The sequence below is a fragment of the Lacerta agilis genome, chromosome 1 (assembly GCF_009819535.1).
Source record: "Lacerta agilis isolate rLacAgi1 chromosome 1, rLacAgi1.pri, whole genome shotgun sequence".
NCBI classification, from domain to species: Eukaryota; Metazoa; Chordata; class Lepidosauria; order Squamata; family Lacertidae; genus Lacerta; species Lacerta agilis.
The window spans coordinates 68,133,809-68,147,319 of record NC_046312.1 but is presented as its reverse complement, the minus strand read 5'-3'; the positions used below and the strand labels follow the sequence as shown (position 1 = coordinate 68,147,319).

The 13,511-nt window shown below is 41.0% G+C and overlaps 1 protein-coding gene across 2 annotated transcripts in view; it reads right to left on the bottom strand.

Moving 5' to 3' along the window:
• LMO1 (LIM domain only 1) overlaps positions 1-13,511 on the bottom strand; it is a 103,056-nt gene that overhangs the window by 82,179 nt on the left and 7,366 nt on the right. The window contains exon 1 of one of the 2 annotated variants that reach the window (XM_033153214.1): positions 12,846-13,420. The exons of the other annotated variant lie outside the window; for it this stretch is intronic. Coding sequence (XP_033009105.1) covers positions 12,846-12,870 — 25 coding nt within the window. The 5' untranslated portion in view covers positions 12,871-13,420. Of the gene's footprint in view, positions 1-12,845; positions 13,421-13,511 lie in introns of those variants that run through there. 2 annotated transcript variants of the gene reach the window in all.

Below are 13,511 nucleotides of genomic sequence, written 5' to 3'. Positions count from 1 at the left end.
CCAATGCAATTCTGGGCTGCATCAATAGGAGTATAGCGTCTAGATCAAGGGAAGTAATAGTACCACTATATTCTGCTCTGGTCAGACCTCACCTGGAATACTGTGTCCAGCTCTGGGCACCACAGTTCAAGAAGGATACTGACAAGCTGGAACGTGTCCAGAAGAGGGCAACCAAAATGGTCAAAGGCCTGGAAACAATGCCTTATGAGGAACGGCTTAGGGAGCTGGGTATGTTTAGTCTGGAGAAGAGAAGGTTAAGGGGTGATATGATAGCCATGTTCAAATATATAAAAGGATGTCATATAGAGGAGGGTGAAAGGTTGTTTTCTGCTGCTCCAGAGAAGCGGACACGGAGCAATGGATTCAAACTACAAGAAAGAAGATTCCACCTAAACATTAGGAAGAACTTCCTGACAGTGAGAGCTGTTCGGCAGTGGAATTTGCTACCAAGGAGTGTGGTGGAGTCTCCTTCTTTGGAGGTCTTTAAGCAGAGGCTTGACAGCCATCTGTCAGGAATGCTTTGATGGTGTTTCCTGCTTGGCAGGGGGTTGGACTGGATGGCCCTTGTGGTCTCTTCCAACTCTATGATTCTATGTTTTACATAACCCAACTGGCATTTGGGGAATCTAGGTTGCGTGGGCTGTGGTCCTAGTCCAAGTCCATGCATTCCAAAGAAGAACATTTAAAGTAGGCCTGTGCAATGAATGACCCATCATGCTTAACACATCTACCAGCAACCATGTATTATGGTTGCCAGATACTTCATAAACTTCCTTGTTTCACTGCCTGTCTGGGACTGTGAAAATATGTAGGGTGACCCTCAATACATGACTGATAGGGCTGCATTACACTCGGTGGGTCACAAGTTAAGCATGCCTGGTTTAAAAGATTCTTGTAGCTATGTTGCCAATCTAGCCTCAGTCAATCAACATGGACACTGCATATTTCCAAAGACTCTGTCACAGTGTGTGTTTGTCCAATATCTGCCACTCTGCATGGAGCTTCACGAAAGAGAACAGAAGAAAACGATAGGTTGTATTTTCAATACACACCACTGCTGACAGGCCACACCCTCAGCTTTATACAGATCTAGTTCTGAGATAGTAAACCTTTGTCTGGCTATACTGCTGGAAGCTCACATGAATATTCATTCTATATATATCTATACAGTGGTACCTCTACTTACGAGTACCTCAGGATATGCACGCAGCAAATCCGAAATAATTTTCCCGGGTTTTGCTGCGCACGCATGCGCAAAAACACTCTACCACGCCGCGCGCATGTGAAGAACAGGCACCTCCAGTTGCAAAAACCTCAGGATCCGACCAGAGCTCCGGAACAGATCCCGTCCGCAACAGGAGGTACCACTGTATATCTATCTATCTATCTGTCTGTCTATATTGTACATTCATGAAGATTTACACTCATGATGCTGTTGGGGCAGATATCCTGTAACTTCGTGCTATAATCCCTGCTTTTGTTGTGTTGCAACCCCTCCTGACAGAAATCCTGTGGTAGCGTTGGTAAATCATCATAGAATAACTAATAACATAGGTTAAATCCACTGCTAATGTACTAGTATTGTCAATAACATGTTGCCAAATGCATCCTCAATAAAACACCAACCTGAAGGGCCCCCCAAACCCCTCCCCCAGGGAAACTGGCATGGTGGAAACATCTAACCTACCCTTCTCCCTGACATGCTGGGATTTTTATTGACTGATTTTGTGTGTAGAAGCACTTTCAATCGTGCGAGTCCACAACTGCTGTTTGAAGCAGTACAGTTGAATCTCAGGTTTACCATCTCAGTGGAAATGAAGCCATCATCTCTCTATATTTAGAATGCTTTCTAGCGACTTAAGGCACCTCGCCTCTCAAACAATCAGGTTGGGATTAGAGAAAGTGCAGAAACCATACGGGGTGGGGAGGATGAATTCTGCTCCGTCTAATTCACTAAAGACAAAAAGAAGAAGAAGGGGGGGGGAGGTAGAGTAAGTCTTTTGGTGACAAAGGCACAGAACTAGTTAGAGCAGCGGTGGTTGAAGTCTTTATTCAAATAGGGCCTCTCCCCCAGGAGATGGGAGAGCAAAATCTTGAAAAACGAAGACATGAATTTACATGCATTAAAAGCATCTGTGTGACACTTCTTTTTAGGCAAGGAAAAGAACAAGAACCACCCCCTCCCCACACGCCCCTTTGTTGCCGTGCACGACAAAATAGCAACTGAATGTTTGCTTTGATCCCAGCGCATAAAGGGTGAAGCTTTTAGGCAAGGAGCGGCAGGTGATCTCAGCTCTTCTGCAAGTCCTAATGCTCCTAAAAGCCACTCTTCCAGTTTCTGTAATTGGGCATCAGTAGTTAATGTAGTATTGACTGCATTACATGCTCCTGTGCATCCTCTCTCTCTCTCTCACTAATGCCAATTGCATCACCTTGTACATTTACCATATTGCTTAGCCAATAGCTGTTAAAAGCAATTCAAATCATGAATCATATAGGAAACTTTCAGCAAGACACGACATCCAAAGGAGACAATTTACAGTTGAGTTAATCTGGGTACATTAGCGAGACATGGATTCAGGAAGACAGACCAATTTATGTTACTTTAGTTTTACCCTTTATTGCTTTGTATAGGCAAATGAATGGAAGGGCACAGAGTAAAAACAGACATCAAGGAGTCCTTTGCAGAGAAGAGCTCTGTTCTTTGCAGACAGGTCAAAAGGTGTAAGGCGGCTGCCCACTGTTGGCTTCATATCTATAGCAGAATATTTATAGAAACCATTTTCCTTTCAAAGCATGGTTTTTATATATATATATATATTTTAAAAAGAAAGAAATCAGATTCATCTTAAGCTTACGCAACTATAAACACATTATAGGGGCCGAGGAATAACTAGTGCTCAAACAAGGCTCATTTTCCTCTGAGCTACTGGATAGGTTTTGCCAGCCTTTGGTGCTATCGCAAATACCTTCAACCGCTTATGCTTACCAAAGAGCATTGAGCTGAGTAGGTGTCGTTGCATATTAGAGTTCAGTAGTCCCCCATCCACGAATACAGACCAACAGCAACAAAAGCCCCAATTACCGCAATTGTTTGTACTCGCTGCAGATGAACTTTTCAAAAATAGGTAGTGTGGCTGAACACACAAATCTGGTACTTACTGGGCATGGATGTATGGAACAAATGCTAGTAAACACCTACCAGAATACCTCTGGTGTAGCACAGTGGCTAAGCAGCAGAACCTCAAAGTCATCTCTGCCATGAATTCACTTGATGTTCTTCAGCAAACCACTCCGTCACATTTTCCATCTCTAACCTCTGCCTTCAGGGCCAGGTGCAGCACCTGGAACCCTCAGGCAGGTGCTGAGGCCCACGTACCAGAGGTGTCACTGAGGTTGAGCCTTCCTACATGCCTGTTCTCCCAGCTGAGGACTAACCTTGTGGCAGCAGCTGGATGTGGGAAGCTGCCTGCCGTTTTAAATATCCCACGGTGCCCTGCAGCGACACTAGGGAACTGCGTGAAATTTAGAACAGCAGGCGGCTTCACAGTCATTTGCCACAAATTGTGGCGCTTCTGCCTTTCACCAGCCTGCTGTGGTGGGGGAGAAAGGATCCTGGCGAGGCCAACCCAGTAGCATTTTGCTAGGGAGTCCTCACACCTGCAGTTAGCATATGGTGGTCCAAATGGCTTTACACGGTTGCTGCAAATACTACAATATAGGAAAAGTGATTTGAACACTCTTAAGTGCTATATAAATTCTAAGTATTATTAAAGGGCCGCCCACAATCTTGGAAGATACACACTTTGCCCCCTCCCCGCCCAAGCAAGATGACAGCCTGTCACTAAAAGCCTGCCAAGAACTCGCGGCAAAGCAGTGGCGTATTTCGTGCTCGTGTTCCATCCCACCATTTTGATTACGTATCATTAGTTAAAAATTAACAAGTGGAACTCTTTAGGCTGCAGTCCGGAATCCACTCACAAACAATCCTGGTACTTTAATTGTTAAGTGGTTTCAAAACTGGGGTTTTATTAGGAGCCCGAGGCTTAGAGGTGTTACACAGAGAATGCGCTCCTGTCGGAATTGTGACAATAGAAAGCAAATCCACCCTTAAAAATAATCCACAATATTGGCACTCCAGACCTTTAAAAAGCCCATTTAATAAGATCCAGATTTGTCTTTTATAATATCTTGGAGCTCCCTTGAAAGGGCTGCACGCCGGGCTACTGCCTAAACAAAATTGATCAATTTAAACAGCTGTGGTAAAGCTGCAGCCATTGGCACCGTCATTAACAATTTAAAGCATGGCTGCCTTTATCTTCCTTCCCAGTTACACACTCATTATACTTGCTTTTATTTATTAGAAATCAAGTCCACTGCAATATGTTTCTGTTTCTTCCGTCCAAACTGAACACAGCTCGCGAGATCGTAGCTCTTGATCATTCCACGGAAGAAGCGAAGGTAGCCGCTCACATACTCCACATCCAATCTCTTTCACTTTTAAGCATATAAGTATCAATCTTTTTAAGAAGAGAAAATCCAGCTCAAGAAAGTATGGAACAAAGAATTGCTCTACCAAACCCCTTCTTTTCAGTGACTTTGAGCCATACCTTTCAACACTGTCCAGGAATAAATCAAGTGTTTTTGTTTTTTAAAACCTATTCAATTATGCGTCAGTACTGCCTGGTGCTATTCTTGATAGAATTTCTTGAGCCAAGCGGATAAAAAAATAATCTCAGGATGTGTCTTGGAAGAAGAAGAAAGGGGGACAATAATATTAACCTAATAGATATGGGAAATAACAATGCTGACAGGTACCTGTAGACCTGAAATGAATAACAGCACTTGCACCCACAGCACACACTGGCTGTGTCTGGAAATTATGGTCGACTATGGATTATTGTGAGAGGACTGAGCCTAGGTGATCCTCAGCCCATGCACTTCTTCTCCCATTTCCTCCTCCAATGCAGCTTTCAGTCAGAAGTTCTCATTTCTGATTTCATTTAACCACTGTTTACAATGTCCCATCTGTGGTTGATCTTATTTATCTTTTGTTGAAACAAGTCAGCTTCAACCAAGGGTTTCAAGAAACCGGCTTCATAACCACAGTTGAAGCTGACTTATTTCAGCAAGCCATAGTTAATGCTACCTACGTTTATTGGGTTCAGGTGCAACAAACTGTTTTCAACCCCAACAGCTTCAGAATTCCTCTTTGTAGCCACATCTGAGAAGGGAGAGGGTGGGATTCACAGGGGTATTGTGACTTTTTCCAATCACAATAAATGATTGCTTATCATTATGTACAAACACAGCCACTAACTGTTTCTTGTTGCTGTTTGCAAGCCAAATACTGGCTGAAATTAATTTACATACACACTGCCAACTTTACTAACGTTGGTATAAACAGGTCTTGTTAACTTCAAATTCCATACTGAAATCTCACCTGGAGGTTATAATGATGCTCTTTCCATCATCTAACTATTTTAAAGTGTTGCGCAAGTGTTTGGTGCAAGTAGATTAAACAGTACTCTTGCATGTGGGAACCCAGCCTCAAGATCCCAGCACTTTCTGGGTGGACTCACGTAGCCTCGGTTGCCCCACAGAGTTGTTGTAGGACTAAAACACCATGCTGATCTCCTTGGAAGATAACTGGAAGGATACAGATTAATGAATATACAAATGTTCAGTCCAAGTCAGAGGCGCACTTGCACTGGGAGGTGGGGGTGGGAGGGAATCAAATTTATGATCTGATGTGGATTAAACAAGGACTTCCAGTAGGAAAGTCACATTTACAGAGCACAGCTACCTCTGAACTTGAAATGTGAAGACCTAAAATGCTTCCCAAATGAAATCAATTAATCCTCCAACCGTGATAAATTCCTTAACCATTTGAGAGACAGATATTTCAGACTCTCTGACCCTTTATCACCAGACCTAATGGACTACTTTATTAATAATGTACTGCTCTTAAAAGGAACATTTTTTGAAGATTCTGTAGTTCCAGTGTTTCATAAGAGCTGCTACAGCAAAGAGATTGATATTTTATCATCTCTTTTGAGTGCAACATGAACACTGAATACAAGTCCATAGAAAGATAGTGTCTGTATCCCTACGTTTCAAAGATTCTTCCATACTACAGTTAAAAGTAAACCTTAAGTACATACTTTTCATACACATTCATCCCCCTTCTCCAGTGATTCATGCTAAAACAGAGTATACAAACTTGTTTTCATACATAAAACTGATCCCAACAGCAACATCTGGGAATTAAGAGCACAACTTCAAGGAGGGATCCAGCCTCAGGTTTTATTTATTATGTGTTTGTTCCCTAGAAAGGTTCTAGGAACTGGGTTTGCAAACATAGCCAGTTAAATGATTGCTAACATCCTACAACAGCAACATGCATGCAATTGCCGTTGATTCAAATGAACCTTAAGCATAGCCCATAATCACAGGATTTCAGCCTTGATGTTAGCTTAAAATAAAGGAAAGTCTATTCCAATCAATCTTTTTAATGGCATGCCAAGCACTTGACAAATTTCAGCTCACTCTTCCTCACAACCACTCTCTGAATATTCCAATGTTTAGAGTACAAGACAGAAAATATTTACTTGCTCACTGTAACCTAGGAAACCTGTGGCAAAGTTGTGCTTTGAACCCAGGTCTTACAAAGCAAATTCTCTGTCCAGTGGATCAGTGGATGATCCAGGCTCTCTGCTGTCACATGTATTCGTTGTTATGGCTCTTAGAACACCTCATTTTCCTTTTGGGTAGAGAAAATAGATTGGTTACAAGTACCACTGACTCAAGACCCTGAGGAATAAATTTCTGTCCAGACATACTGTACACTTCACACATTTGAACTGCCTGTTCTAAGATTGTTGTTCTTAAAAGTCAGTGCTGTACTTAGGGTGGGACCCCAAAATAGCTATGTTTTTAATCACATACAGTTAATCAGTTTATTACATTCAGACATGTGCCGTCAGCCTTGTTCACTCATGTTAGGCTGACTTTTACTTTTAAAACAGTATTACCAGTTTGACATTTGACAATCCCCAGTATTTAGTGATGAAACTGAATTGCGTGTTCTTCTAAGATGTTGTGATGTTACTATAACTACATAAGCGATATGTTTTGGTGACGTTCCTTTATGCTATGCCAGAACTACAAACTTATCTATTTCTACTTTTACCACTGCTAAAACTATTATTTTCTCTTTTCTTTTCTTTTCTTTACTCTGGCATTGCCAATGATAAAATACAATTAATAAACTGATACTCTTAACACTCATTTTGAACAAAGTATCTTCATTCTTCCTAGTAGACTGCATAATTTTCTGAACTAGGTACATTACAGAGTCCCTCAGCAGCAATGTATTTCTAATTCTTTTTGCAATTTGCCACAGGTAATTACAGATAACTTTTACCAGGATATCTCCTGGAAATGCATCTATTCCAAAGCAAAGAGATTTATCATTATAGGAGGACTGGTGGGACGCACATTATACAGAAGTGCCTGTTCAATGGCTCCATAATGTTGCACATGCATATTGTTTTCTCAACGTAGAAAGCAGTCAGAGTGGTGCTTAAGGTGACATTTTAGAGTGAGTCACTTGCTTCCTCCCCCCCCCCCATCCCACCTCATCCATTTCTTCACTATCAATACACCAGATATCTCCCATTCCCACATTTCAATACCATCAACACCCCACTTCAGGTTTGTTTTTACTCTGTAAGTGCCTTCTTAAATGCCCGTAAGTGTGCTGCTAATGGTACCTTACATCAAGTGGATTGTCCCTTCTTGATCAATTTATCTGCAAGCTTTGACTTTCACTATTATTAGAGAAATCTACCCCAACGTCAAGTGCCTGGAGTTCTCTAACTAATCTTGATCCTTCCTGCTACTGTGACCTTTGTTCTGTTCAAGAGCTATGGATGCTACAATATGCTGATCAATGTCTCACTCTATAACTGGCCGATGTTTCCAACTGCTAACAACCTTCATCCATATCTACTCTCCTTTACATATTGTTACTTTTACTTTTTTTAAAAAAAAAAATTCAAGAAAAACACAGTGCTAACTAAATAGTACGCCTAAGTAACACCAGCGATTTATCCCTTCTGCAATTCCAAAACGAAATGAATTAGAAGCATCATACTGAAATCTACATGCAAAGGCTGAATTTTCAAACTGAAGATTCCAACACTAGGATCTTAAACTCAAATACAGGATTTGGAGATTAGGTATAATTAGTGCTTTTCACAGAATCATAGAATTGTAGAGTTGGAAGGCCTTGTAGTCTAACCCCTGCAATGCAGGAATCATTTGCCCAACATGGGGCTCGAACCTATAACCCTGAAATTAAAAGTTTCATGCTCCACCAACTGAGCTATCTTTTGCAGAAGTTTATGCTGTTGATGGAGTGATTTGGGGGGATATGCTCACATCTAATGACAGATGAATTTATTTGGGATTCATATACCATATTGGCCCAAATATAAGCCGCACCTGAATATAAGCTGCACCTTTAAAATTGGGGGGGGGGGGAGAAAACAAGACAATACCCAATTATAAGCCACTCTCTTAAAATTCTGCAGGCACTCACACCCATTCCATTTTACCATATGTCTGTTTCAGCAGCGATATCGTAAAAGCCAGTTTTTGTAAGCTTGCAAATTTAAGCCGTACTTTAACTTTTCGATGGTCAGAATTGGGGGGGGGGGGAGTGAGGCTTATATTCAGACCAATACGGTAAATTTGGAATTTATAATTAAAGTTCTGGAGACTCCATTTGGGAGCAAAATTCAAATATATAAATAGCAAATTTACCTGTATATGAATTCCAAATATATTCACTGTCATGGTGATCATTTGATCTAAGCTGTTGACCACCTTTGTGAATGACCAACTCATTTGTCTTCCCTTGCCCATCAGTCCTTATATACAAACAGGGACTGGGCAGATTCAGGGTTTGATCTTTGCAGTTCAGCTTTCTGCTATTTCATTCTCTTCTTGGTATTAACGGGTGTTAGAGGTTTGCACCATTTTGTATAATAAGTATTTTGTAAAGGCTTGCAAAAGCAGTTAACCTACCCATTCCTCTAAAAATTATTTGATATTCATTACTCCAAGCACCCAGCTTCCGGCAAACTCCCCCCTCCTAAAAAACAACAAGAAGTAAACAATGTGGTCCAAGGCTATCAGCAAATCAAACTAGGTAGCAAAGGCAGAGTAACTGTCAAAGTTCCTTCATTAAAACCAATGGTTTTAAAACAGATATATCAAAGCACTTGAGTTTAACTTGATATGTGGATATTTAATTTGGCGGCTGGAGTGGGGTGGGAGTTCTATTATTTCTGAACTGCACTCCTCACTTACCGCTTTATGGAAATTTTTACATATGAAACAATGTTTCTAAATTCCTGCATACAACTTCATTTTGCTTTCCTTCATGTATTAGTTAGATTACACCACCACCACCACCCCAATATCTTGCAGAGATCTCAGACACTGTTATGCAACTCTTATTGATTTCAGAAAGACCACCATGTCACTATATATATATATATATATATATATATATATATATATATATATATATATAGCTAGTTTTGGTACCAAACTCTGTCTCAACAGTGCAACACCTTCAACTAAGTGTGAACTAAAAGAAACCATATAAGATGCTGCTTTCCTCTGAAGACTTGAAACTCTGAAGGGAAACAAAGAAATCAAAACAGTTATTGTGGGTGGGTAAAAAATAAGGTCAGCTTGCCAAATATTTTTTATTCACATGGAGGCTTGGGCCTGATCCTAACCATGTGTACTTGGAAGTAAGACACATAGGCTACAACGAGCCTTCCTTTCTGATAATAACGTTTAGAATTATAAGCCAACAGCATAATTTATGCACTGCTTTCAATGAGCTTAGTAAGTGTGCATAGGATTGCAACCTCAATACTCTTATGATGTGCTTCCTTATGTATGCAAGGCTTACTCTCATGTAACTAAATTTGTTACGTTTATATATGTATTTTTTTAAAAAAAAATATTAGCCATCTGTTCCGTGAACAACAATAGGTAAAAAGGTAAAGGACCCCTGGACAGTTAAGTCCAGTCAAAGGTGACTATGGGGTGCGCCGCTTATCTTGCTTCAGGCCAAGGGAGCCGGTGTTTGTCCACAGACAGCTTTCCGGGTCATGTAGCTAGCATGCAACGGAAGCCAGAGCATACGGAAACACCATTTACCTTCCCAATGCAGCAGTACCTATTTATCTACTTGCACTGGTATGCTTTCGAAATGCTAGGTTGGCAGAAGCTGGGACAGAACAATGACAACAATGTTCATTCAGCAAGTGTCTAACATCAGCAAGCACTTTGAAATACCTTTGCTAATTCTGCCAGTTTTTTCAGGGGGGAAAGAGTGGTCTGATAGAGATGTTGTTGCCTGTGGTGTGTGCACTCATCCCGTACTGGGTCCAGCAAACAGGATTTGCAGGGCTTCAAAAACCTGAAACACCTCTTTGACCAAAAGCAACACCGCAACAAAAGAAGTAAGTGGAGTTTCTGGGGTGCTTAACAAAAATGAGTGATACCACTTTCAACTCTCTCTGTAAAACTGCTGTCTCTAACCTATACTAATCTATACTAAATAACTACTTTGTTCATAATTTTTAACCACTTTGTTATTTGAAGCCAGATCTATTGATTATTGAAAAGAGGCCAGAACAAATGTTGTTGGACAACTTACTTTTTAAGTACCAGTGCATTTTCATAAAGTCAAACAAAACTGGTAGAAAAACTTCTGTCGTCACACATGTCCAGTTACGGGTAATACAAAATTCTAGATGGCAGCTTTTACTCGTGCATATGACTGACAGCTCAAACTAAGAATTTTAGAGACATTGTAATACACTTAAATAAACACCCAAGGAGTTTAAAAAAACAACATAGTAAGGTAGCATAGTTTCCTGAGATTACATTTCACTGAACTCTGTGGAAATCTCTTCTGAATAGATACACATAGGGCCATACCAATGTAACGCATTGCACTGTTAAACTTATGTAAAGCAGATCAAAACAGTGTATGCATTAAATACTGCAATACTTTCCAGTGGGCTCCCAGCATCCAAATTAGGTACACCCCACTACATGCCAAGGAGAAAGAACAAGGGCAGACACAAAATTTCAAAGAACTTCTGTCATCCTGAAACACATCAGTGCATTATCAATTTTCTTAAATGCAAGGGTGTTGCTTTATCTCTGTCGCACCCCACTCTCGTGTTAACTTACCTTTTATAAAAGAGACATGAATGGTGCAATCATATGCATGTCAGAAAGAAACTCCAGTAAGTTCAACGGGACCTATTCCCAGATGCTTGTGTAAGACTGCTGCTTTAAAAAAAAAAAACTGAGCTAGCCATCTGTCAAGAATGCTTTGATGGTGTTTCCTGCTTGGCAGGGGGTTGGACTGGATGGCCCTTGTGGTCTCTTCCAACTCTATGATTCTATGTTGTAAACTAGCAACCTTATGCAATCAACACTGCTTTATTTTAATATTCAGAGCTGCCTTAAATAATACACCAACTGCAAGAAAAGTTATGTTGAGCACTTTCTTCAACAGCAACATTATTTATCATCCTAAGTGGGCTGGAAAAGAAAAATAATGCTGCTGCTGAAAACCTGGCCATATCCAGTGCAGGATTCCCCCCCCCACTCTCTCCCCATTCATACCCTAACACATACCCCAACCAACATACATGCTATTCAGCAACAGAATAGCAGAAACTGTTATGAATAAACACCTAACAGCTGTCACTTGGTAAAAGCAGGAGACAACGTGCTTAAATGAAACCTCCATATGAAGAACTAATATTGAACCTAACACACAACTTCTCCCTGGAAGTACGTTCTAGTTCGCTTTGTGTCATTTTTGAGAAAATGAAACGGAAAGAAGAGGGGAGGGAGGATTCTGAACTCTCACACTTCTTTTAACTTACTAGCTGCCCCTTCACATTCCAAGCGCAACATTTCATACGCTAAACTTGACCAACGATAATCTATATCACAGGCACACCAAGACTAGCTGAAGACTAGCTGTATATGACACACACACACACACACACACACACACTGCTTGTAAACAGCACGTCTTTCTCACTTACCGTACTTTTCCTAGAAACCACCAGAGTTATGTTGCATCTCGCAGGTCATTTCACAGTCACACACAACTATGCCATATCTGCCTTTGAACCCTTTGCTGTACTTGTATGCTATTCATTTACTCTTTGCAAGGGATATTAGCCTCAGAAATTAAAACAGGAAGAGATCCCAAACACACACACACACACGTTTATGTTTAAAGAAATCAACTCTTTCCTACCAAAATGTTTGTTCCAAGAGCCATTTAATAGGTGCATCCACAGCTGTAATTATTAAGCTTATAGCTATAGAGAAAGAGAGGCATTTTAGAGATGCAGAGTTCTGAATACTCTCTCAACTAGAGAGAGAGAGAGAGAGAGAGAAACTATACCAAGATGACAAAAATAAATTCAGCAAGCAGGGTGGCAAGATGCTGTCAGTAAGGGGGGGAACCCTCCCACAGTTATTTTAAAATTAAACAGTTTTTAACTTGTTAGCCTTCACCAGAACCAAAAGTAAAGCAGCGTGAGTTGCTTCATCCCTTTGCCGAGCAGCCAGAGCAGAGGAGGGAGCAAGCTGTTATATCAGACAGGGTCATAAAATGAACAGGAGACAGGAGACTAAAGCACGCTTAAGGTTCATTCGCTGCATGTAAGCAGCATACGTGAATATGCTGAGTGATGCCCACAAAATCTCAGCTCACCTACCGTCCTCCTTGTCCAGCACCATCATCTCAGGGTTCAGAGGAAGTCGGGGTGCAGATGCTCTGTCTCCAATAGCCTCCACTCAAGGCAGAAAAGAGCTAGTCTACGTGGGAGCCAAGATGAGCTGCCACGTACGGCTGATTGTCCTCTAGCAGTGAGAGAGCTCTAATTATCCAGTTGTCCAGCTTTTAACCTAGATTGCACTCAGTTAGAATTACCTTCAAAAATGAAGCACTTTGCAGATACAAAAGCAGTCTCACCTACTTTCGTACCTTGGAATTGCAAGGAACTAAAACTGCAATTTAGAAAAAAGGGGGGGATCAGAGCTGTTTCTTTGGTTCTCACCTTCTAAATGGTTCAATTTGCACAGTATAATCTGTTTTAATGTAATTGCATTTGATAGCCCATAACCTTGGCTGTTGCAACTATACAGCTTTCAGCCTTATAAAGTGTTTTCCCCTTGGATTTAAGCTGAATCTCAATCTAAAATTACACTCAAAGAGAGGGAGGAGGGGGGAGAAAATATCTGAGCCCTAGCTACTGCTGCCTCTGCTTCTCCATTTGTGTGAGCTTTGCACCCTTGCTGCTGAATAAATGCACTCATTTCCCAGGGACCCCCGCTTATTCTTCTGTCAGGTTTTAATGGAGAATTTAAAGCTTTCCAGCTCT